Source organism: Megalobrama amblycephala, linkage group LG22, assembly GCF_018812025.1.
Source record: "Megalobrama amblycephala isolate DHTTF-2021 linkage group LG22, ASM1881202v1, whole genome shotgun sequence".
Classification (NCBI taxonomy): Eukaryota; Metazoa; Chordata; class Actinopteri; order Cypriniformes; family Xenocyprididae; genus Megalobrama; species Megalobrama amblycephala.
In genome coordinates this window covers 28688832-28711868 of record NC_063065.1, presented here as the reverse complement: position 1 = coordinate 28711868, position 23037 = coordinate 28688832, and the positions used below count along the sequence as shown (strand labels likewise).

The 23037-nt window shown below is 36.1% G+C and overlaps 1 protein-coding gene across 1 annotated transcript; it reads left to right on the top strand.

Annotated features, from left to right (window-relative positions):
* The first annotated feature begins 3666 nt into the window (after positions 1-3666).
* LOC125258104 (coagulation factor XIII A chain-like) lies at positions 3667-11692 on the top strand. Its single transcript, XM_048174944.1, has 14 exons — positions 3667-3806; positions 3880-4071; positions 4209-4460; positions 5330-5448; positions 6330-6437; positions 6560-6737; positions 6847-6985; positions 7123-7226; positions 7308-7396; positions 7521-7674; positions 9123-9401; positions 9522-9682; positions 10856-10992; positions 11517-11692. Exons 1-14 carry the CDS (start codon positions 3668-3670, stop codon positions 11659-11661), a joined length of 2196 nt encoding a protein of 731 aa, XP_048030901.1. The 5' UTR covers position 3667; the 3' UTR covers positions 11662-11692.
* The last annotated feature ends 11345 nt before the right edge of the window (positions 11693-23037 follow it).

Sequence of the window (23037 nt, the reverse complement as noted above, 5' to 3'; positions counted from 1 at the left end):
AGTGGTTCAATCTTAATGTTATGAAGCGACGAGAATTCTTTTTGTGTGCCAAAAATAACAAAATAGCGACTTTATTCAACAATGATGGGCGGTTTCAAAACACTGCTTCATGAAGCTTTATGAATCATATGTTTCGAATCAGTCATTCAGAGCGTGTATCAAACTGCCAGAGTCACGTAAACTTTTCAAAACATTTATGACATAATGAAGCCTTGTTAAATGAGATAATTGGATTTTGGCGCTCTGAACCACTGATTCGAAACAAAAGATTCGTAAAGCTTCGAAGCTTCATGAAGCAGTGCTTTGAAATCACTAGATATTGTGGTCGCTATTTTGTTATTTTGGCACTAAAAAAGTAGGCTATTCTTTACACCAGTTGTCGCCAACCCGTCGATCGCGATCGACTGGTTGATCTTTATCACTGTTCCAGTAGCTCGCGAAAATAACAGAAATATGAGTACAAAAATACATTACATTTCTCCAGTCTTTGTACTGTATTTTTGTATTTATTTTTCTGTTATTTTCATGAGCTACTGGGACAGCCAGATAAAGGTAAATAGCCCACATAATGTCTGAGTCTGTAAACGGCCGTTAACAAGAGGGCAGAAACGCTGAAGACGGATGCGAAGAGGAGAAAATTCTGTAGCAGGCAGAGCAGCTCACTGTTCACGATGCTCGAAATATAGGAAGAAAATATAATTATTGAATTGGGGGTGAGGGATTATGAATTCATCTCTAAAAGGAGATCAGTCTTCAGGAAGATTTCGATGGGAATGGCATTTTATTTTCCTCTTACCTCTGAATAAAGTAGCTAATTATTAGCGCATTTCAGCTTTGTTTACAGCGGTAACCAAGGAAACGCTGTATCACTGCTGCTCCATAAGCGCCACCTGCTGTCAGAGAGTGAATCTGCGTTTCATTCAGCCTGCTGTTTTTGTTTCATGCTTTTTTTTGTGTGTGTAGCATTTATAATTTCAGAAAGATAAAGTCAGACCGTTCTGTTTTTGCTTTAAATCTTGAAATTAAATCTAATTAAAATAAAAAATAACTGCTCATGCAACGTGCGAAGCATCTTTGTTTGGATTGTGATTAAAAAGCAGTGGTTCCCTCTAATTTGAAATGGTTATGTATTTTTGTTTATTATAATAATATTAATAATAAATATCTGCAACCAGTATCAGAATCGGCCAATTTGCTTGTAAAAATAAATAAATAAATCAGAATCTACACTGACCACGAAAAAAATACTAAATACTATCTCGGCTGTCTTTTTCTATCAAGTAGATCTTGTCTTTCAAAAAGGTCGAGGTCAGGGATCTTGGGCTTAAAAAGGTTGGTGACCACTGCTTTAAGGTATACATTAGATCAGAGGCAGAAATGTATCTATATATTCTGTTTAATGCAGCTCAGAGGTGGCAAGAATGCATTTGCACTGCAGTTCCAATGGCATACTGTCATTTTAAACATATAAATCTGAATAAATTAAACGATGGTAAAAAAAAAATGAAATGTTACGTTTAAAAGTTAAACTAAAACCACCAGTAGTAGGTGGCCTTAATGAATCAATAGATCATTCATTCAACTGATTCATTAAAAATGACTGATTCATTCAGGAGCGAAGCAAGTGAGTGCTTATAAATGGATCATTGCCTCATTCCTTCAACCAATTTGTTCAAAAACATATATTTATTCAGTAATGTGAGCCACTGAATCATTCAATAAACCAATTTGTTAAAAAAACAAAAATGCAGATTCAGAGGTTCTGCTGTGGCTTGATTTTTAAGTATTGTTTTTGGCAAACAGAGCAAAAACAGACAATTATTGACAATCTTGAAAGAAAAATGTAGGACACTTTATATTAACTTTGTTTATTGAAATGTTCAAAATCAAATCACATTCGCCATACTGATATTCACCAAAAACAACACTCTTGCTTGTGTGATATTGCTCATAGCCTATATTGTATATCTACACCGATCAGGCATAACATTGTGACCATTGACAGGTGAAGCGAATAACACTTCTGATTGAAAGGTGTCAGAATACACAGTGCATCACAGTTTGTTGCGTATGGGGCTGCATAGCTGCAGACCAGTCAGGGTGCCCATGCTGACCCCTGTCCACCGTTGAAAGCACCAACAGTGAGCATCAGAACTGGACCACGGAGAAATGGAAGAAGGTGGTCTGGTCTGATGGATCACGTTTTCTTTTACATCATGTGGATGGCCAGGTGCGTGTGCGTCACTTACCTGGGGAACACATGGCACCAGGATGCACTTTGGGAAGAAGGCAAGCCTGCGGAGGCAGTGTGATGCTTTGGGCAATGTTCTGCTGGGAAACCTAGGGTCCTGCCATCCATGTGGATGTTACTTTGACACATACCACCTACCTAAGCATTGCTGGCACTTGGAAAATGGACCAATACTTGGGAATCCATGCTGAACACAATGTAGCCAAATATAGCGAATCTGTTTGCAGATCAAATGTGTATTTTCCAACATGATAATGATCCAAAATCAATGAAAGTGTTCATGCTCAGCATTTTGAAGTCTTCTTCAAGTGGTCTCCTCAGTCTTCTGACCTTAAAGCCATTAAAAACCTTTGGGAAATTATAAGTTGTGATAAGTCATGCAGGTCTTCCAATGATGCTCATTCGTGGGAAGAACTTAAGGAGGATTGGAAAGAAGTTAAATACGACACATGCACAGTTTAGTGAGTCAATGAATGCCAACGTGAATTGCTGGCAAAATATCCCACTTTTGTCTACTACTGTAGGCCCATCCATTAAAATCCACAATCATGTGAAATATAAGTCACACACATCCCAAGTTTTGTTTCAAAACACTTTCTAAAGATTTTTCAAGCTTTTAATGTGAGACCTTATAATTCCTTGAGCAACACTTTTTGTCTGATGAATGAAAGGTCACATGTATTAATTTATATTTACTCTTTTATGATTTCAATCTCAATGAATTTTTCCTGTGAAATGTCACTATCATTTGTTTAATTGAGAGATGTCAATCATTTATGTGAAGTGTGATTGTAATGATTTTTGCCAATTCAAACTCGTCATTTCAGTGTATTGAGTGGACACGTTATCATTAACCCTTTAGTGATATCTTCAAAAGACCTTGATGTATGATAGAAATTCCTACAATATTTAATTATGAAAAGTTATGAATCAAGTCCTTAATGTCTTTAATGTTATAATCTCATCTATGTTATTGACAGTATGGAATATGCTGCTGTCATCAAGAGTCAGAAGCAGGGTCACAGAGTTGTTTATCAGACTGACCTGATCTTGGGATCATCTTGACTTTGGACAATCTGGTTCTATGGAAGTATTTTTCTCCAGTGGAAGAGGAAGTCCTGAGCCTTTATTAATCAGCATGAAGTTCTTCACCGGCACATCTGCCTGGAGCCTCCTCAGCAGACCCATCTACTCTTCTACACAGACCGTGAGTCCAACGCTTTTAATGACTCTTTAGCTTTTTAGCATTAATACAAATGTTTAGTTGTGGTTTTACACTTCATAACCTAATACACAGAGTTGTGTCCTTTCCTTTTGCCATGCCTCATCTGATATATCTAATATGTTTACCAAATGGATAGATAACATTAACATGATCTATCCTCCAGGTTAACATCAAGACATCTTGTGTACATCATGTCACTCCAACCCTACCCTACTTGGTTCAGCAGTGGCGGTGGCCGTATTACCCTTGACAAATCAAACGTACATGAGTCTAACCCACCTGAGTTTGAAGCTTTTGATGTTTTGAGGCCAAGGGGACCCCCAGACGAAGGTACAGTTTTACCCGTGTTTGCATTTACATATACCCTAAGTCAGAAACAGTCACAGTAAGTCTTTTTTTCTAGAGACACAAGCTGCAACTTTGTCAGTATTGAGCGTTGACATGCGTGTGACGGAGAACAAAAAAGACCACAACACTGACAAGTACGTGAACTCCAACCTCATCGTGCGCAGGAATAAAGAGTTCACCATCGTCATCAAATTTAACCGGGCCTTAAAAGAACAAGAGGACAATGTGCAGTTGGAGTTCCTGATTGGTGAGCATCTGCATCCAGTAGGCCTAATAAACTCTCAATACATAATAAAGTACATAAATCATCTGTAACGAAGAAGCAGTGCATTAGTACGTGAAATATCACCATAAGGTAAAATCTGTTGTTCTGCTCATTAACAGGCAGTTCACCTGATGAAAACAAGGGCACCTACATCATTTTACCCATGGGTAAAGAGAAACCTGGCGTGCACTGGAAGAGTCGTGTGGTTGAAACGCAAGGCGATTATGTGACAGTGGGCATAACACCAGACGCCAAATGCATCATTGGCCGCTTCCGAATCTTTGTTGTGGTAGTGAGTGATTTGGGAAAACAGCGCACTGAGAGGAACCCTGACACCGATTTCTATGTGCTGTTCAATCCTTGGGACCCCGGTGAGTACAACAGTTATGCTAAAGCAATAAGCCCCAAGAAGCTGTGGTTTACATTTACAATTTAGAAAGCACCCTTTCAAGGCCTGTTCACACCAAGAACGATAACTATAATGATAACTATATTTGCGTCCAGACCAATGAATGATAACACTGTTTATTGTAAGCTCATGTGCTGCAGTTTCAAGAGTGTGTACAACATGTTTTTGCTGTTCTTGTTGCATTTACACGGCTCTAATCAGCAGATGTCCACAGCATGCTATGTTTTGAGTGAATAGCAAGTGTAATCGATATAATCTAACAGTGAACGCCTAGTCTTGCAAGGAAGCAAGACAATGTTGTCGAAACTAGCGCTGGATAGCTGAGGTTATTTTATGTTTGCTAGTCTGGCATAATGATCTCATCGTTGACACTTCTCACCATTTTTTCCAAAGGTATGACCGGTTGTTTTCCATATATCCATTTTCTTTAAAGTATCCTTCAAAAGGGGGTTTGACTTGTCAAAAAGTGGTGTTTTTTTCTTTTTCCGTTGGTGTGAACGGGCCTTTAGTTGTTCTAAATTCACTGTAAACCACTGCTTCACAGGGCTTACTGCTTTTATAAAACGATTAGTTCATAAAAATATTTATTTTAATATTAATGTAATGAGGTCACAGGCATATATGTTTATAGAGTTATTTACAACAGCTTAAAATGCGGCTCAACCAAGGTACTGGAAAAATCTGTTTTATAAACTGGCAGCTAACTTTTATATTCTGAGAACTGACATAAAGTTCATAAACAAATGCTTAAATGCTTAAGGCCATAATTAAACCATCATTATCTGACTACACATATGATGACGCATGTATATTGTGTGTATTGCTACCCAGAGGATCAAGTGTACATGGACAAAGATGAAGACAGACAGGAATACGTGATGAATGATGTGGGTGTCATCTACAATGGAGAATTCAACAACATAACCTCCCGTTCATGGAACTTTGGACAGGTTGGCAGTAACTCAGAGATTTTGGGCTCATGTCAATATGCCATCACTAAACTCTTTCCTTGCCAGAGTATTATGTTTAAGTTGCCAGCCAGCACCAGCATTTTTGGTCATTTTCAAAATCTTTCATGGCCGCCAGAATATGTAAAACAGTGAGTACATCAAAAGAAAGAATGGAGCTTTTGCCTTTAAACAACAACAGAAACAGATTTTATTCTAAGCTTCATTCTCTCTTTTTATCAACACTTGAATGTGGGTAAATGTAGTCAAAATACAACATTTAAAACCAAAAGCTAAGACATCACGTTTTTGTCAAAGACTTCACCCGGATTGGATTCAGAATGATGTTCAAAACATAGATGGAGTAGATGAAGTCCATCAACGCCCCAAAGCTTGATTAGCTGATCCAGGTGTGTTTAATTAGTTTTGAAGCTAAACCAGAGATGGTCTTTATATTGGAAGATACGAGGGTCCATGGCTCTACCATTGGCGAAAACTTGGATCGCATATGCCTTGATAACCAATCACATTACAGCCTTGACGTCACTGAATTTCGTTCGCAGACTTCTCTTATAAAGCAGAATTTTTTTAAAAAATAGATCAATCCAAAACAAATGTTTAAGAGCAAACATGTTGAAGATAAGCCGATAGGCTGCCAATTCATTAAATGATAAGCCATTTAAATGTTTACATTAAATGTGAAGCCTCTGCTCCATCAACATCCATTCAAAAAAACAAAAAAACATCCTGGCAGCATTATGTTATTTTTTGCCTAACCTTGGAGGCTTGTCTTAAAGCGGCTTAGGCTAAACTCTGCAGGAAGTTGGCCCTCTAGGACCAGGATTGGACACCCATTAATTAACTTCTTATGTGGTTTCCTTTAGTATGAAGAGGGGGTTCTGGATGCCTGTATTTTGGTTCTGGATTCTGGGAAAGTACCACTAGTGTTCCGTGGAAATCCCACTGAAATAGTTCGGCAAGGATCAGCTCTGGTATGATTTGATAATAGTAAACAAAGTATGGACAATTCCACAAACAAGTAACCCATTTTATATGAATATACATACATATAATTCACATTGATTATTTAGGCATTTTGGTTGTATATTTGCAGCTGAATGCCCAGGATGATGATGGTGTCATGGTTGGCAACTGGAGTGGTGAATACTCCGAAGGCACAGCACCCACTGCCTGGACAGGAAGTCCTGAAATCCTGCTCAAATATGCCAAAGAGAGTAGTGTGCCTGTGTGCTTCGCTCAGTGCTGGGTGTTTGCCGGGGTGATGAACACTTGTGAGTATGGCCACTACACATTCGTTTGTGTTCATTTTTCTGAAATTCAGGTTATTTAGAGCCAAAAAAGACTGTGGTGTAACCATGACACTGTGATGGTCCCACCTAGTTATGCGCTGTCTCGGGATCCCTGGACGGGTTATCACCAATTTCTGCTCTGCTCATGACAACACGGGCAACCTGAAGACAGATATTGTGCTGGATGAAAATGGGAAAGTGGACCGAAGCCGAACTAAAGATTCAGTCTGGTGAGATACAGTCTGATAGGTAATCATGGTTAGGGCGGCAACCGAGGGGGCCTCGTGCACTAGGTCCTGCCCTATGCTTGAGATGGCCCTGATGATGGTTTAATGTTGTTTAGTGACAATGTCACTGTGTTTCACAGGAACTACCACTGCTGGAATGAGGTGTACATGAAGAGGCCGGATCTGCCTGAACAGTTCTCTGGCTGGCAGGTGGTCGACTGCACTCCTCAGGAGACCAGTGATGGTATGATCCTTACTCTGACTTCTGCCTCATCATAAATATACCTTAAGTTATATAGGAGATATTTTGTTTTCTCCTATTCAGGTCTTTATCGATGTGGCCCGACGTCTGTCAATGCCGTCAAAGAGGGAGAGCTCAGCTATCCATTCGATGCAAAGTTTGTCTTTGCGGAGGTAAGAAACATGTCAATTCTCTTTGATGTTTATACCTTTAGATTTAATTAGCAAGATATAAAAATCTTAGCTAATGTACAAGAAAGTGAAAAAACAAGAAAAAAAAACTTTCTCCTGTCTACAGCTGAACAGTGATGTGATATACCATCAGTCTACTAAGCAAGGAAAAATGAAGATCATCTATGTGGACACCATGTATGTGGGGAAGCTTATTCTGACTAAAAAACGGGACAGTAGTGATTATGAGGACATCACTTCTAACTATAAATATCCAGAAGGTAAGTTTCATTCCATAGTGTACAGGATCAAAAAGCAATGTGACTTAAATAAGGAAAGCTGCATTCAATGTAGCAACGTAATTGAGCTTTTCCACTGCATGGTATGGTTCGGTATGGCTCGCTTAAATAGTAACACCTCAGTTAAGGTTCCAATCGCGCCATACAGATACTAAAATGTGACGTGTTAAACAGATCACTGATTGGTCAGAGAGAATTGTCACTACCAGTGTCATAGGATTTGAAACATGAGACACCAACCCCGCTAGTCAGTAAGAGCCACCACAGAATTATTTTTTAAACGACTTGCTTTAAATGACCGTCGCACGCAATTTGAAAAAAGAAATGGCTGTATCGTGATCAGCAGACAAGGTGCAGACCCCCTCGCTGGTAGCCGAGGAGTGGATCCACAGCAACAGAGGCGGCACAACTGTAATGACCAGTCTATAAACCCACCCTCTTCAAAGAGGTACTAAACTGCAGTGGAAAATCGAACTGAAAATAAACAAGCCGAGCCGCGCCGTGCCGCACTGTGCCAAGCCGAGTTGTACCTCGCAGTGGAAAAGTGCCATATTTCAAAAGATCTGCCTCTGATATGATTGACAATCCTCATGAAAACTTCGAGAAGTCGTGGTAACTTGCAGGGGTTCTTCCTGAGAAAATGTAATCTTTTAAGTATTGGAAACTAAATTTGAGCACAAGTCTTGGAGAAGCTACCATTGTATTAGTGACTAGGAAGTGATTAGAAAGAATATTTTACCTTGCTAAGGTTGACATGAAGAATTCAAATCAAGGGCCTTGGTTTACTAATTTGGTGGGTTTAATCACCTTTTGTTCACAACATCATTTAGTCTAAAACATCTCAAAAGCCTTGAATGTTTGTCTATTCTGGCTAATTTGATATTCAAGGGCAGTCCAAATAAATTGTGTTGCCTTCTGGATTCTTGGATTGACAGTTTAACAACACAGCTGGTTTCAATAACTCAAGAGCTCTCTAGAGTCACTTAGGAGGCTCAACAGAGTCATTTAATGAGTTTGTTTGCCCATATAATCTTTAGGGTATAAGGTTAGCTAATTTGGCTTGCTGTCCACTGAGGAGGGGCTCGATGAAGCATCTTCAACTCGAGCTTTGATACACCCCCCCCAGTGAATAAATATAGGATGTGATTACATAGGGCAAGGTACCTGAGATGAAGGTGGAGTTTGGGGAGGTGGAGGGATGCTGGAACAGCTGAGACTGAAGAGAGGTAAGCAGCTGCTTATATACTCTGGCTGTTGATTGGAAGATTAGATGGGCTCGCTACTCCCTAAATTCACTTAATCATTTAAAAGACTTCTATGAGGATGCCAAACATCCTATGTATGTGTGAACCAAACAATAGCAGTTTGACTGATGTCGTGGGAAGCAGTGGAAAATCCAGACAATTTACCTTCAACCCTCCTGACTCTAGGAAGCATCAAGGAGAGAGAGATCATGCAGAATGCAGAGCATTCTGGCCTTGCTACCAGAGACTACATGCCAATCGCTGAAGCAGGTGTGGACATCGAGCTCCAGGCTGACACCATCAAAATGGGCGACAACTTCAAGCTGACAATGATCATAAAGAACCAGACCAGCCAAACCTGCACCGTCAATGCCACCATCACTGGCTGTGTGGTGTTTTACACCGGCGTCACCAGCTCGACCTTTAAGCTTGAAAACAAAACTGCAACTGTTGACGCCTCGAAGAGTGAGTTACAACTGTTTCAGTTAAACTGATCATTACTTTAAGATAAAGCAGCTCTAAGGAACTCTAGGAACACTTTTAATGGTTTAGGATATAGTGTGATCATTACATATATCTTTACAGCCAAGTACCTGACGGTAGATATCAATGCTGCGGAGTATACACCCCACCTGGTGGAACAGGCCAAACTGCTCTTTGTGATGTACGGGAGCATTGAGGAAACCAACGCATCCATTACCACAATGAAAGTTGTCACTCTTCTACCTCCTGAACTCACAATAAAGGTACATGTCCTCAATAACCATTCTTAAATGTGTTTTATTAACAAAGTTCGGGAGGAGCATGTTCAGATAATATACCCAATCAGCATGAAGGGAGGTTTATATATAGAGCTGAATTATACCTGTTCCACAACAGTTCTTGCAGCATCCCTCCTCCACCCCAACCGCTGGATGGGAATTGCGGGAATAAAACTAAGCATTATTTGTAGGGCATCAACTGAAGAACTTAAATGGTTAGTTCAGCCAAAAATGAAAATTCTGTCATTAATTACTCAGCCTCATGTCGTTCCACACCCTTAAGACCTTCGTTCATCTTCGGAACACAAATTAGGATATTTTCAATGAAATCCAAGAGGTATATGACTCATCCATAGAAAGCAATTTAATCAACATTTTTCAAGGTCCAGAAAGGCATTGCTAAAACTGTTGATGTGACTGCAGTGGTTCAACCTTGATTTTATTAAGCGCTGCGAGAATACATTTGTGTTCAAAAACAAACCAAAAATAGTGACTTTATTCAACAATCTCTTCTCTTCTGTGTCATTCTCATACGTTGTTTACATCCAGCACCTCCAGGTTCTATGTCAGAACGCCGACTCATTATTGGTCGGCTCCTGCTCCAGGCCGGCTCCAGCTTTGGCCAATACTGAGCCGGCATTCGGACGTAAACTCTGAGGCCTTCACTGTGCTTACTGCGTCACCAGCTTATGGAAAATTACAGGGAAAAGAAGATTGTTGAATGAATACATTTTTGTTCTTGCGAACAAAAAGTATTCTTGTCACTTTATAAAACTAAGGTTGAACCACTGCAGCCATGCTGACAGTTTTAATGATGTCATTAGTGCCTTTCTGGACCTTGAAAGTGTTGATTATATTGCTGTCTATGTCATATACCTTTCAGATTTCATCAAAAATATCTTAATTTGTGTTCCGAAGATGAACGAAGGTGATAATTAATGATAGAAATTTCATTTTTGGGTGAACTAATCCTTTAAGAAAAATCAGGAAAAAGCCCTACTGGTGTGTCACTTTTGCAGATTTGGCAGATTTGATGTAATTCTGGTTACATATTTATTATTAGTTCTTAATTTTCCAAACTTACCTGTGTAGTTGTACAAAAAGCTATGTAAAATCACTGAACGTTTGTTGGTACTCTACATTATAATTTATGTACAGATGTCTGGATCTCCCCGAGTTGGCAAAGATCTCACGGTCACTGTGGAATTCCTGAATCCTTATAATTTCATGCTGGAAAAGGTTCAGCTCCGACTTGATGGGCCTGGTCTGATACCGATCAAAATTAAAAATTACAGGTGAACTTCATATTTATATCACATAAACCAAATGCAAATGAATAAATCACTGTCTTGCAAACTAACCCACCACACACCCATAAACATGCCCAGACATATATAAAGACGAATATACTATCTATTATTATACACACTATGGTTTCACAGACAGGGCTTAGCCTAAACCAGGATTAAGCCTTAGTTGGCATTTAAGTAGCTTTATAAATGTTCACTAGAAAAAAACTTGTAGTGGTGTGCATCTTGAGACAAAACAATGGCACTGACACATTTTAAGATCTGTCAGTACAAGTTACTTTCAGTTTAAACAGCTCAAACATGCATTTTAGACTAAGACTATCTTAAGCCTTGTCTGTCGAACCGGGGGTAGGTCCATATACATTGTCCATAACTTGTTTTATTTATAATTATCTTTATGTGTGAAAGATCCTCTTTTGTTGCAGTCAGGAATGAGCTTACATGTAAAACTAAATACACCTTTGGCTGAATTCTCACAATATTTTGTCTCTTATGTGTTAAACTTGCAGCCAGATATTACCTGGTGGCTCCGTGAAATATAAAGTGCTGATAGTCCCTCGGTCTCCTGGGAAGAAGGTGCTGATGGCATGCCTAGACTGCCCTTTACTGAGACAGGTCACCAACCAGCTGGAAATCGAAGTAGTGAAAGATTAATGACTGAGTGAACAAGACACAGTGGCACAAGACTCAAGAAAAAAAGGAAAAAAAAACAGCGAAAGAGAAAAGGAAAACGCAATTGCGGATTTTCCAGTACCATTGCTTTGTTTTGCCAATGTTGTTTTGAAAGAGAATCAAATGATCAAATTAAATTACATTTCCTTTAGAACAATATTCCCTATTAAAGGGATAGTTCACTGTCAACTCTCATGTTGTTTCAAATCCATGTAACTTTCTTCTGTGAAACTTGATTTTTTAAAATTTAAATCAGCAAGTGTGAAAACTGTAATAAATAGTGACATCCATTGAAATCTGTAGTGACCTTCAACATGTTTTGTTTGAGGGAATCTTAACTAACTGTATTAATCACAATATATTGTTAATTTTTGTCTGCTATAATGCCATGGACTATATGCTGTACTAAAGCAAAATAACAGTAAATGTTTAGCATGAAAGCTTTTTTGATTAATGGAATTGTTTATATTGCAAATTTTCAGTTGGACACGGACACCACCACCTCATATATTGAGGTTAATAATATTAAGTGAAACAGAATGGGTTGTGTTTTAATAACTGCCTGTCCAACTGTGGAAAGGTATATATTAATCACAAGCATGTTTAATTAACATAGATTTATCCTATCCCTAACCCACACACTAACCCTACAGAAAATATGGTTTAAATAGGTACACTGTACACACATTTCAGTTGCACTATATTTTACAGTACATGCATTTTCAATGTACTTACCAAGAAAGTACAGAATAATAAAAGGTAACAACATGGGTTAGGATTAGGTTTAGGGGTAGGTTCAGGACTACTTAGTTATTGTAGCTAGACTAGTACTAGTACTTAGTACCCGGTTATTGTAATTACTACAATAAGTATATAGTATGTATGCGAAACAGGACTGTAAAATAAAGTGCTTCCCACATTTCCTTTTAGAGATCTAAAGTACACATTCTATAGACTTATGTTGTTTTACAGACAATTATACAGGTGAAGTGAATAACACTAATAATCTCTTCATCACAGCACCTGTTAGTGGGTGGATATATTAGGCAGCAAGTGAACATTTTATCCTCAAAGCTGATGTGTCACAAGCAGGAAAATGGGCAAGCGTAAGGATTTGAGCGAGTTTGACAAGGGCCAGATTGTGATGGCTAGACGACTGGATCAGAGCATCTCCAAAACTGCAGCTCTTGTGGGGTGTTCCCAGGCTATGTGCGCCCTCTTGTGTTTATTTTCCAGCTTGTTCTCTCACTCAGGGTATATGTGTTAGATTAGAACAAAATAAGTCATAATTATGACAAAATTAAAATATAATATAAAATGTCGAAATGATAACTCGAAATTATGACATAGTAGCCTACTAAGTTATAATCATTAGGAAAAAGTCATAAATAGGACATAAAAAGTCATAATTATGACATAAAATGTAATAATAATGTGAATTGGTAAAAGACGGTATGGCTCTCTCAGTGGAACCATACTGTAGGCAAGAAGTAAAAGATTATAAGTCATGTACGTATTATGTCATATTACAGAAGAGGATTAGGGCCAAGCAATAATAAAAAAATAAAACCATCTCGAGATTAAAGTTGTTAAATTTCGAGAAAAAACTCGTTAAATTTTGAGAAAAAAGTCGAAATAAAATGTTGAGAATAAACTCATTAAATTATGAGAAAAAAACTCGTTAAATTTCGAGAAAAAGGTCCAGATAAAATGTTGAGAATAAACTCATTAAATTACGAGAAAAAACTAGTTAAATTTCAAGAAAAAAGTAGAAATAAAATGTTGAGAATAAACTCGTTAAATTATGAGAAAAAAATCGTTAAATTTTGAGAAAATGGTCCAGATAAAATGTTGAGAATAAACTCATTAGATTATGAGAAAAAACTTGTTAAATTTCAAGAAAAAAGTTGAGATAAAATGTTGAGAATAAACTCGTTATATTACGAGAAAAAAACTCGTTACATTTTGAGAAAAAAGTCGAAATAAAATGTTGAGAATAAACTTGTTAAATTACGAGAAAAAAACTCGTTAAATTACGAGAAAAAAACTCGTTAAATTTCGAGAAAAAAGTCGAGATAAAATGTTGAGAATAAACTTGTTAAATTACGAGAAAAAAGTCGTTAAATTACGAGAACAAATTCGTTAAATTATGAGAAAAATGTCGTTAAATTTCGAGAAAAAAGTTGAGATAAAATGTTGAGAATAAACTCATTAAATTATGAGAAAAAACGTTAAATTTCGGGAAAAATTCGAGATAAAATGTTGAGAATAAACTCGTTAAATTACGAGAAAAAACTCGTTAAATTTCGAGAAAAAGGTCCAGATAAAATGTTGAGAATAAACTCATTAAATTACGAGAAAAATCTCGTTAAATTTCGAGAAAAAAGTCAAGATAAAATGTTGAGAATAAACTCATTAAATTATGAGAAAAATGTCGTTAAATTTCGAGAAAAAAGTTGAGATAAAATGTTGAGAATAAACTCATTAAATTATGAGAAAAAACGTTAAATTTCGGGAAAAATTCGAGATAAAATGTTGAGAATAAACTCATTAAATTACGAGAAAAATCTCGTTAAATTTCGAGAAAAAAGTCGAGATAAAATGTTGAGAATAAACTTGTTAAATTTCGAGAAAAAAGTCGTTAAATTACGAGAACAAATTCGTTAAATTATGAGAAAAATGTCGTTAAATTTCGAGAAAAAAGTTGAGATAAAATGTTGAGAATAAACATTAAATTTCGAGAAAAAAGTTGAGATAAAATGTTGAGAATAAACTCGTTAAATTACGAGAAAAAAACTTGTTAAATTTCGAGAAAAAAGTCGAGATAAAATGTTGAGAATAAAGTCATTAAATTACGAGAAAAAAGTCGTTAAATTACGAGAACAAATTTGTTAAATTATGAGAAAAATGTCGTTAAATTTCGAGAAAAAAGTTGAGATAAAATGTTGAGAATAAACTCATTAAATTACGAGAAAAAAACTCATTAAATTACGAGAAAAAAACTCGTTAAATTTCGAGAAAAAAAGTTGAGATAAAATGTTGAGAATAAACTCGTTAAATTACGAGAAAAAAACTTGTTAAATTTCGAGAAAAAAGTCGAGATAAAATGTTGAGAATAAAGTCATTAAATTACGAGAAGAAAGTCGTTAAATTACGAGAACAAATTTGTTAAATAATGAGAAAAATGTCATTAAATTTCGAAAAAAAAGTTGAGAAAAAAATTTGAGAATAAACTCATTAAATTATGAGAAAAAAAGTTGTTAAATTACGAGAACAAATTTGTTAAATTACGAATTTGTTCTCATAATTTAACGACTTTTTTCTCGTCATTTAATGACTTTATTCTCAACATTTTATCTTGACGTTTTTCTTGAAATTTAACGAGTTTTTTTTCGAAATTTAACAACTTTAATCTCGAGATGGTTTTATTTTTTTATTATTGCTTGGCCCTAATCCTCTTCCGTATTATAATGATTAATTTTTATCTCATAATTTTTACTTTTTATCTCATTATTATTATAATTATTATGATTTTGAAGAATTTTTTTTTTTTTTTTTTTTATATATATATATATATATATATATAACTTTGGGGTGTGTTGCAACTGGGAACATAAACAAACCTAACAGGTTTGTTACAACTGACTGCAGCTCCTACATTCTAGCTTGTGTGTTTTCAATCTTATGTCCAACGTTTTGTGAAAAATGATTTACCTTTTGCTTCTACATAGTTTATTGCAGTAAAAAATGTGTAGTTCTGAATATATAGTTTGGTACATTCTTAGAAAATCACATTTTATTTTTACATTAAAATGTTAAATGTGACTCCAGCAGTGGGATGATGAGAAAGTTAATAGCTCTATCTTTTGGTGAAAATCAGCAACCTTCAGAAAACATTGATGGAAGTGGAAGCTACCTGGGGTTTTAAAGTTGAATCAAGGTGTCTTAACTGGACTAGAATGGGTGATTTCTGCATCATCTAGGAAAACTTTTTTAAACATTTTTTTAGTTACCGTTCAATTCGATTCACATTTATTTGTATAGCATTTTTCACAATACATATCGATTCAAAGCAGCTTAAATGCATATGTCTAGATTACAGTTTAGAGTAATTTATTATCAGAGGTGACAGTGTCCAAGTAATGTCCATATGTCCAGAAATGTACAGTTCTAAGATAACAAATCATGCAGTCAGCTAACGTCATGTATTAATTTAGGCAAAAACAATGATCTCATTATTATTACACTGTAAAACCCAATAAGTTCAGAAAACTCAAAACATTGGAGGAAACTTATTACCTCAAAACATTTAAGTAAACTAACACATTTTTTTTTTAAAGTTGGTAGAACTTAAAATTTTTGTGACAAGTGGGGTGGGGCTGAGAGCCATGGAAGCGGATCAAGGCCAGTGTGGTGCACAGGTGTCTCTCACTAACAATCCCGTCACCAGCATCCCTTTCCCAACTCATCATAATGTTAATTACATACAGTTAATTTACATAAACATCACATTCAGATCTTGGTTAAATGTTACATAGCAAATAACACATGCTATTATAACTATCAGAGAGATATTATCAGAGAGTCATTACATACTTGCATATATGTAATCAAACAACATATGTGGTCTTAAATGTTTTGCAGCTCATCCTCAACCTAACCACAGGCTCTACTCTTCACCACAGTGGTAACCCTACAAAAACTAACATAACAGAACAGAACCCCCCTGAATCCCAACATAACACAACATTAAACATTAACTTATATCTCCATATGTTAATCTTGTGCAAAAACACACAAAATAACACTTAATTTCAACAGTTATTTATATGGTCTGATGCAAAGTATGCTGGGAATTAGAAATCTGCTGCAGCTCAACTCAGTCATATTAAGTTCAGCTTACTTCAATGAAATTTTGAGTTCATGCAACTTTTTTCTATTAAGTACAATGAACTTTCATTATTATTTGAGTGAAACAAACTCATTTAATTTAATTAATTTCACTGTTCGGTTTTACAGTGTATAAGTTAAATTTGGAAGAAGAAAATTTGGCAGTAGTGGCATATTGAGTCAGAGTTTACGCCATCTGAAGTCCTCGCAGGGGTCGGCATCATCTCTTCACATGAGTTGTGTCATCTGAAATCTTTGTAAGAGGCTGGATCCAAACTGGAGCTAAGGTGATCTCTAGTTACCTCGGCATAGGCACCCCGAGGTAGAAAACAGAAAAGCAAATGGAAAATAATTAGCATAGCTACTGTTGTTCATAACTTTTCAAGCAAAAGAAAATCATGTGCATTTCATCTGATATAACTGGAGTGCAAGGTTATGAGATGTATTATGTGAATGCTTGGCTAAAGAGTTGTGTCTTTAATCTAGATTTAAACTGGGAGAGTGTGTCTGAACCCTGAACATTATCAGGAAGGCTATTCCAAAGTCTAGGAGCCAAATGTGAAAATGATAACTAAGTTTTCTGCATTAGAAACAGATAACATATTCCGTAGCTTGTTTCTGAGGTGGAAGAAGGCTGTTTTAGTAACATATGAAATATGATTTTCTAAAGACAAGTTGCTGTCTAATATAACACCCACATCATTATGTATTTTAAGAGATACTGTGTACAGGTTTTTGGTCCAATGAGTAATACCTCAGTCTGAATACCATTATCTGAATTTAATAGAAGAAAATGACTGGTCATCCAATATTTTATATCTTTAACACACTCTTTCAACTTTTTAGAGATTTCATCTGGTCGTGATGGAATATATGTATAACTGAGTATCATCTGCATAACAGTGGAAACTAATTCCACGTTTTCTAATAATAATAATAAAGGAGCAGCATGTATATTGAAAATAGCAGAGGGCCTAACACAGACCCCTGAGGCACTCCATCATTTACCTGATGTTAATGTTGGATAATTCTTCTTTTAAATAAACAAAATGGTAATGGTCTGATAGGTGTGATCTAAACCACCTTAAAGGGTTAGTTCACCCAAAAATGAAAATAATGTCATTTACACCCGTACGACCTTCGCTCATCTTCGGAACAGAAATTAAGATATTTTTGTTGAAATCTGATGGCTCAGTGAGGCCTGCATAGCCAGCAATGACATTTCCTCTCCCAAGATCCATTAATGTACTAAAAACATACACTAACGTTCAAAAGTTTGGGATCGGTAAGATTTTTTATATTTAAAATTTTTTATACTTAAAAGAAGTTTTGTCTGCTCACCAAGATTGCATTTATTTAATTAAAAATACAGTAAAAACAGTAATATTGGTGAAATATTATTACAATTTAAAATAACTGTTTTCTACTGGAATATAATATAAAATGTAATTTATTTCTGTGTTGGAAAAGCTGAATTTTCAGTATCATTACTCCAGTCTTCAGTGTCACATGATCCTTCAGAAATCATTTTAATATGATGATTTGCTGCTCAAGAAACATTTATTATTATTATCAATGTTAAAAACAGTTTTTTCAGGATTCCTTGATGAATAGAAAGTTCAAAAGAACAGCATTTATCTGAAATACAAAGCTTTTGTAACATTTTACACTACCGTTCAAAAGTTTGGGGTCAGTAAGAATTTTTATTTTTATTTTTTTTGAGAAGAATTTCAAGAAATTAATTTTTTTTTTTCAGCAAGGATGCATTAAATCGATCAAAAGTGACAGTAAAGACATTTATGTAACAACAAAGTAATGTAACAACAGATTGTATTTCAAATAAACCCTGTTCGTTTGAACTTTCTATTCATCAAAAATTCCTGAAAAAAAAAATATTGTACACAAATATTTTGTACATCTGTGCACAACAAATGTTTCTTGACCAGCAAATCAGCATATTAAAATGATTTCTTAAGGATCACGTGACACTGAAGACTGGAGTAATGATGCTGATAATTCAGCTTTGCCAACACAAGAATAAATTACATTTTCAAATATTTTCAAATAGAAAACAGTTATTTTAAATTGTAATAATATTTCACAATATTACTGATTTTACTGTATTTTTAATTAAATAAATGCAGCCTTGGTTAGCAGACGAAACTTCTTTATAAAACATTAAAAATGTTACCAATCCCAAACTTTTGAACGGTAGTGTATTTAAATCAGTTCATGTGAGTACAGTGGTTCAATATTAATATTATAAAGCGACGAGAATATTTTTGGTGCACCAAAAAAACAAAATAATGACTTATATAGTGATGGCCGATGGCCGAACACTGCTTCAGGAAGCTTCGGAGCATAATGAATCAGCATATTGAATCATGATTCGGATCGTGTGACTTTGGCGCAAATCACGTGACTTTGGCGCTCCGAACCGCTGATTTGACACGCTGATTTGACACAAAAAATTCATAATGCTCCAAAGCTTCATGAAGCAGTGTTTTGAAATCAGCCATCACTATATAAGTCATTCATTTGTTTTTTTTGGCGCACCAAAAATATTCTTGTCGCTTTATAATATTAATATTGTACCACTGTACTCACATGAACTGATTTAAATATGTTTTTAGTACCTTTATGGATCTTGAGAGAAGAAATGTCATTGCTGGCTATGGAGGCCTCACTGAGCCATCGGATTTCAACAAAAATATCTTAATTTGCGTTCCAAAGATGAACGAAGGTCTTACGGGTGTGGAACAGCAGTGAGTAATACATGACATTATTTTCATTTTTGGGTGAACTAACCCTTTAATGCCTGTTCCTGAATATCAGTGTAAATTTGGAATTGATCTAAGAGTATGTCATGATCTATAGCAGGGATGGGCAACTCCGGTCCTGGAGGGCCAGTGTCCTGCAGAGTTTATCTCCATCCCTGATAAAAACTCACTTGCCTATAGCTTTCTACTAATCCTGAAGACCTTGATTAGCTGGTTCAGGTGTGTTTGATTAGGGTTGGAGCTAAACTCTGCTGGGCAGTGGCCCTCCAGGACTGAAGTTGCCCATCCCTGATCTATAGTGTCGAAAGCAGCACTGAGATCAAGTAAAACTAGTATTGAGATGCAGCCATGGTCAGAAGCTAGAAGTAAGGTATTTGTATTTGCAAGCGCAGCTTCTGTGCCATGATGGGGCCTGAATATCAGACTCAAATTTTTCTCTCTTTTTTTTTTGCAGGAAGGAGCACAACTGAGTGGAGATGAGCGGAAAAAGTATTTTAGACATAAATGGAAGATTTGAAATGGGTCTGATATTTGTCAGTTCATTTGGATCTAGCTGTGGTTTCTTATTGAGAGGCTTAATAACTGCCAGAACGGTCTTGGGACATGACCTAGAGATACAGACAAATTAATAATATTGAGAAGGCGCTCTTCTGCTACAACTCTTTCAGTAATTTAGTGGGTATTGGATCTAATAAACACGTTGTTGGTATAGGTGTAATACATTTATTTAACTCTAGCTGTAAAGGACAGGAAGATTTCTTTACCAGCGTTGGTTTCCATTAATTCTGTAAACCTGTTTTGTGATGCAGACCTCTGAGCAATGTTATTTCCAACAAATGTGTCTTTAGGTTTCTTTGGAACCAGATATGAACCAACTTCTTTTAAACTAAAATTAAAAACATGGGACAAGTCAACTTAACTTCTCATTTGGGTCAAACACCTCAGATTGTGTCACGAGTTTCATTTCCCTGTATTTTAAAATTTAAAACAATGCTTTATTGACATGCCCTCAGAGACACTTCCTGATATGGACAAGAGGACAAGATATATTTATGCAATTACTGTAGTTTGTAATTGTGACACAGCGGCAGTGAAGAGAAGGGGTGAGGGTCCTATTGCAATAAAGTTAATTTTAGAAAACAGATACAGATACAGGAGCAAGAGGTTCAGATACAAACAAGGAACATAAGATAAATCAAAACAAGGTTGAAGAAATCCAAGCAAAAAAACGAATCCAAATGATGCAGAAACAAACACAACAGTTTTACATGGCGGCTGTAAAGACAACGATTGACCAGCAAAGACTGAAACACAAGTGTATACTGTATATTCAGGTGCTGGTCATATAATTAGAATATCATCAAAAAGTTGATTTATTTCACTAATTCCATTCAAAAAGTGAAACTTGTATATTATATTCATTCATTACACACAGACTGATATATTTCAAATGTTTATTTCTTTTAATTTTGATGATTATAACTGACAACTAAGGAAAATCCCAAATTCAGTATCTCAGAAAATTAGAATATTACTTAAGACCGATACAAAGAAAGGATTTTTAGAAATCTTGGCCAACTGAAAAGTATGAACATGAAAAGTATGAGCGTGTACAGCACTCAATACTTAGTTGAGGGTCCTTTTGCCTGAATTACTGCAGCAATGCGGCGTGACATGGAGTCGATCAGTCTGTGGCACTGCTCAGGTGTTATGAGAGCCCAGGTTGCTCTGATAGTGGCCTTCAGCTCTTCTGCATTGTTGGGTCTGGCATATCGCATCTTCCTCTTCACAACACCCCATAGATTTTCTATGGGGTTAAGGTCAGGCGAGTTTGATGGCCAATTAAGAACAGGGATACCATGGTCCTTAAACCAGGTACTGGTAGCTTTGGCACTGTGTGCAGGTGCCAAGTCCTGTTGGAAAATGAAATCTGCATCTCCATAAAGTTGGTCAGCAGCAGAAAGCATGAAGTGCTCTAAAACTTCCTGGTATACGGCTGCGTTGACCTTGGACCTCAGAAAACACAGTGGACCAACACCAGCAGATGACATGGCACCCCAAACCATCACTGACTGTGGAAACTTTACACTGGACCTCAAGCAACGTGGATTGTGTGCCTCTCCTCTCTTCCTCCAGAATCTGGGACCCTGATTTCCAAAGGAAATGCAAAATTTACTTTCATCAGAGAACATAACTTTGGACCACTCAGCAGCAGTCCAGTCCTTTTTTTTCTTTAGCCGTCTGCTGATGCTGTCTGTTGTTCAAGAGTGGCTGGACACAAGGAATGCAACAGCTGAAACCCATGTCTTGCATACGTCTGTGCGTAGTGGTTCTTGAAGCACTGACTCCAGCTGCAGTCCACTCTTTGTGAATCTCCCCCACATTTTTGAATGGGTTTTGTTTCACAATCCTCTCCAGGGTGCAGTTATCCCTATTGCTTGTACACTTTTTTCTACCACATATTTTCCTTCCCTTCGCCTCTCTATTAATGTGCTTGGACACAGAGCTCTGTGAACAGCCAGCTTCTTTTGCAATGACCTTTTGTGTCTTGCCCTCCTTGTGCAAGGTGTCAATGTTCGTCTTTTGGACAACTGTCAAGTCAGCAGTCTTCCCCATGATTGTGTAGCCTACAGAACTAGACTGAGAGACCATTTAAAGGCCTTTGCAGGTGTTTTGAGTTAATTAGCTGATTAGAGTGTGGCACCAGGTGTCTTCAATATTGAACCTTTTCACAATATTCTAATTTTCTGAGATACTGAATTTGGGATTTTCCTTAGTTGTCAGTTATAATCATCAAAATTAAAAGAAATAAACATTTGAAATATATCAGTCTGTGTGTAATGAATGAATATAATATACAAGTTTCACTTTTTGAATGGAATTAGTGAAATAAATCAACTTTTTGATGATATTCTAATTATATGACAAGCACCTGTACACAAGATAAAAAGGGACAGGTATAGACTAGGGTTAGGGTTACAAACAAGGGTAACTATGTGGGAAAAAGTCCTACAACACTGTATTGAACATTGATGGAGCAACAGATTTTGTATGAAAATAATTAATTAAAAGTGTTTTGTTTTGTTTAAAGATCTTATAAATGTATGAGGTGTCAAGATGTGTCTTTTACCCCACACACAGGTACAAAAAGGCACAAAGTATTAATACAAATACTTTAGCTAAAATAATATGTTTTTAATAATGTCTATGTTAATACTTGTTTAAAACAATCACTTTAGCAATCTTTGTACTATTTTCTGTTTTTTTTTTTCTTAAAAATAAAAGTATTCATTTTTGTTCAATAAATATACTGTCATTAAAATATGTTAATATAAAAATATATTTTAAAAATACAGAAACAAAATTATTTTAAAAAGTAAAGGAGATCCCATAATAAATTTATATAGATTTAAAATAGTAACAATAATTGATATTTTATTATATGATATGATTAATATCATATATTTAAATATGATGGTTTCATTATAAATATGGGGATTATCAATAACGTAGACACCCAACTTGATATACACTGATCAGGCATAACATTAATATTGTGTTGGTCCTCCTTTTGCTGCCAAAACAGCCCTGACCCGTCGAGGCATGGACTCCTCTAGACCCCTGAAGGTGTGCTGTGGTATCTGACACCAAGATGTTAGCAGCAGATCCTTTATGTCCTGTAAGTTGT

What these genes read in the sequence shown, in the direction of transcription:
- LOC125258104 (XM_048174944.1), top strand. Translation starts at nt 3,668, where the DNA reads ATGTCACTCCAACCCTACCCTACTTGGTTCAGCAGTGGCGGTGGCCGT. An exon ending in AAGGGGACCCCCAGACGAAG is followed by an intron (nt 3,807 to 3,879) that starts GTACAGTTTTAC and finishes CTTTTTTTCTAG; the next exon opens with AGACACAAGCTGCAACTTTG. An exon ending in TTCGGCAAGGATCAGCTCTG is followed by an intron (nt 6,438 to 6,559) that starts GTATGATTTGAT and finishes GTATATTTGCAG; the next exon opens with CTGAATGCCCAGGATGATGA.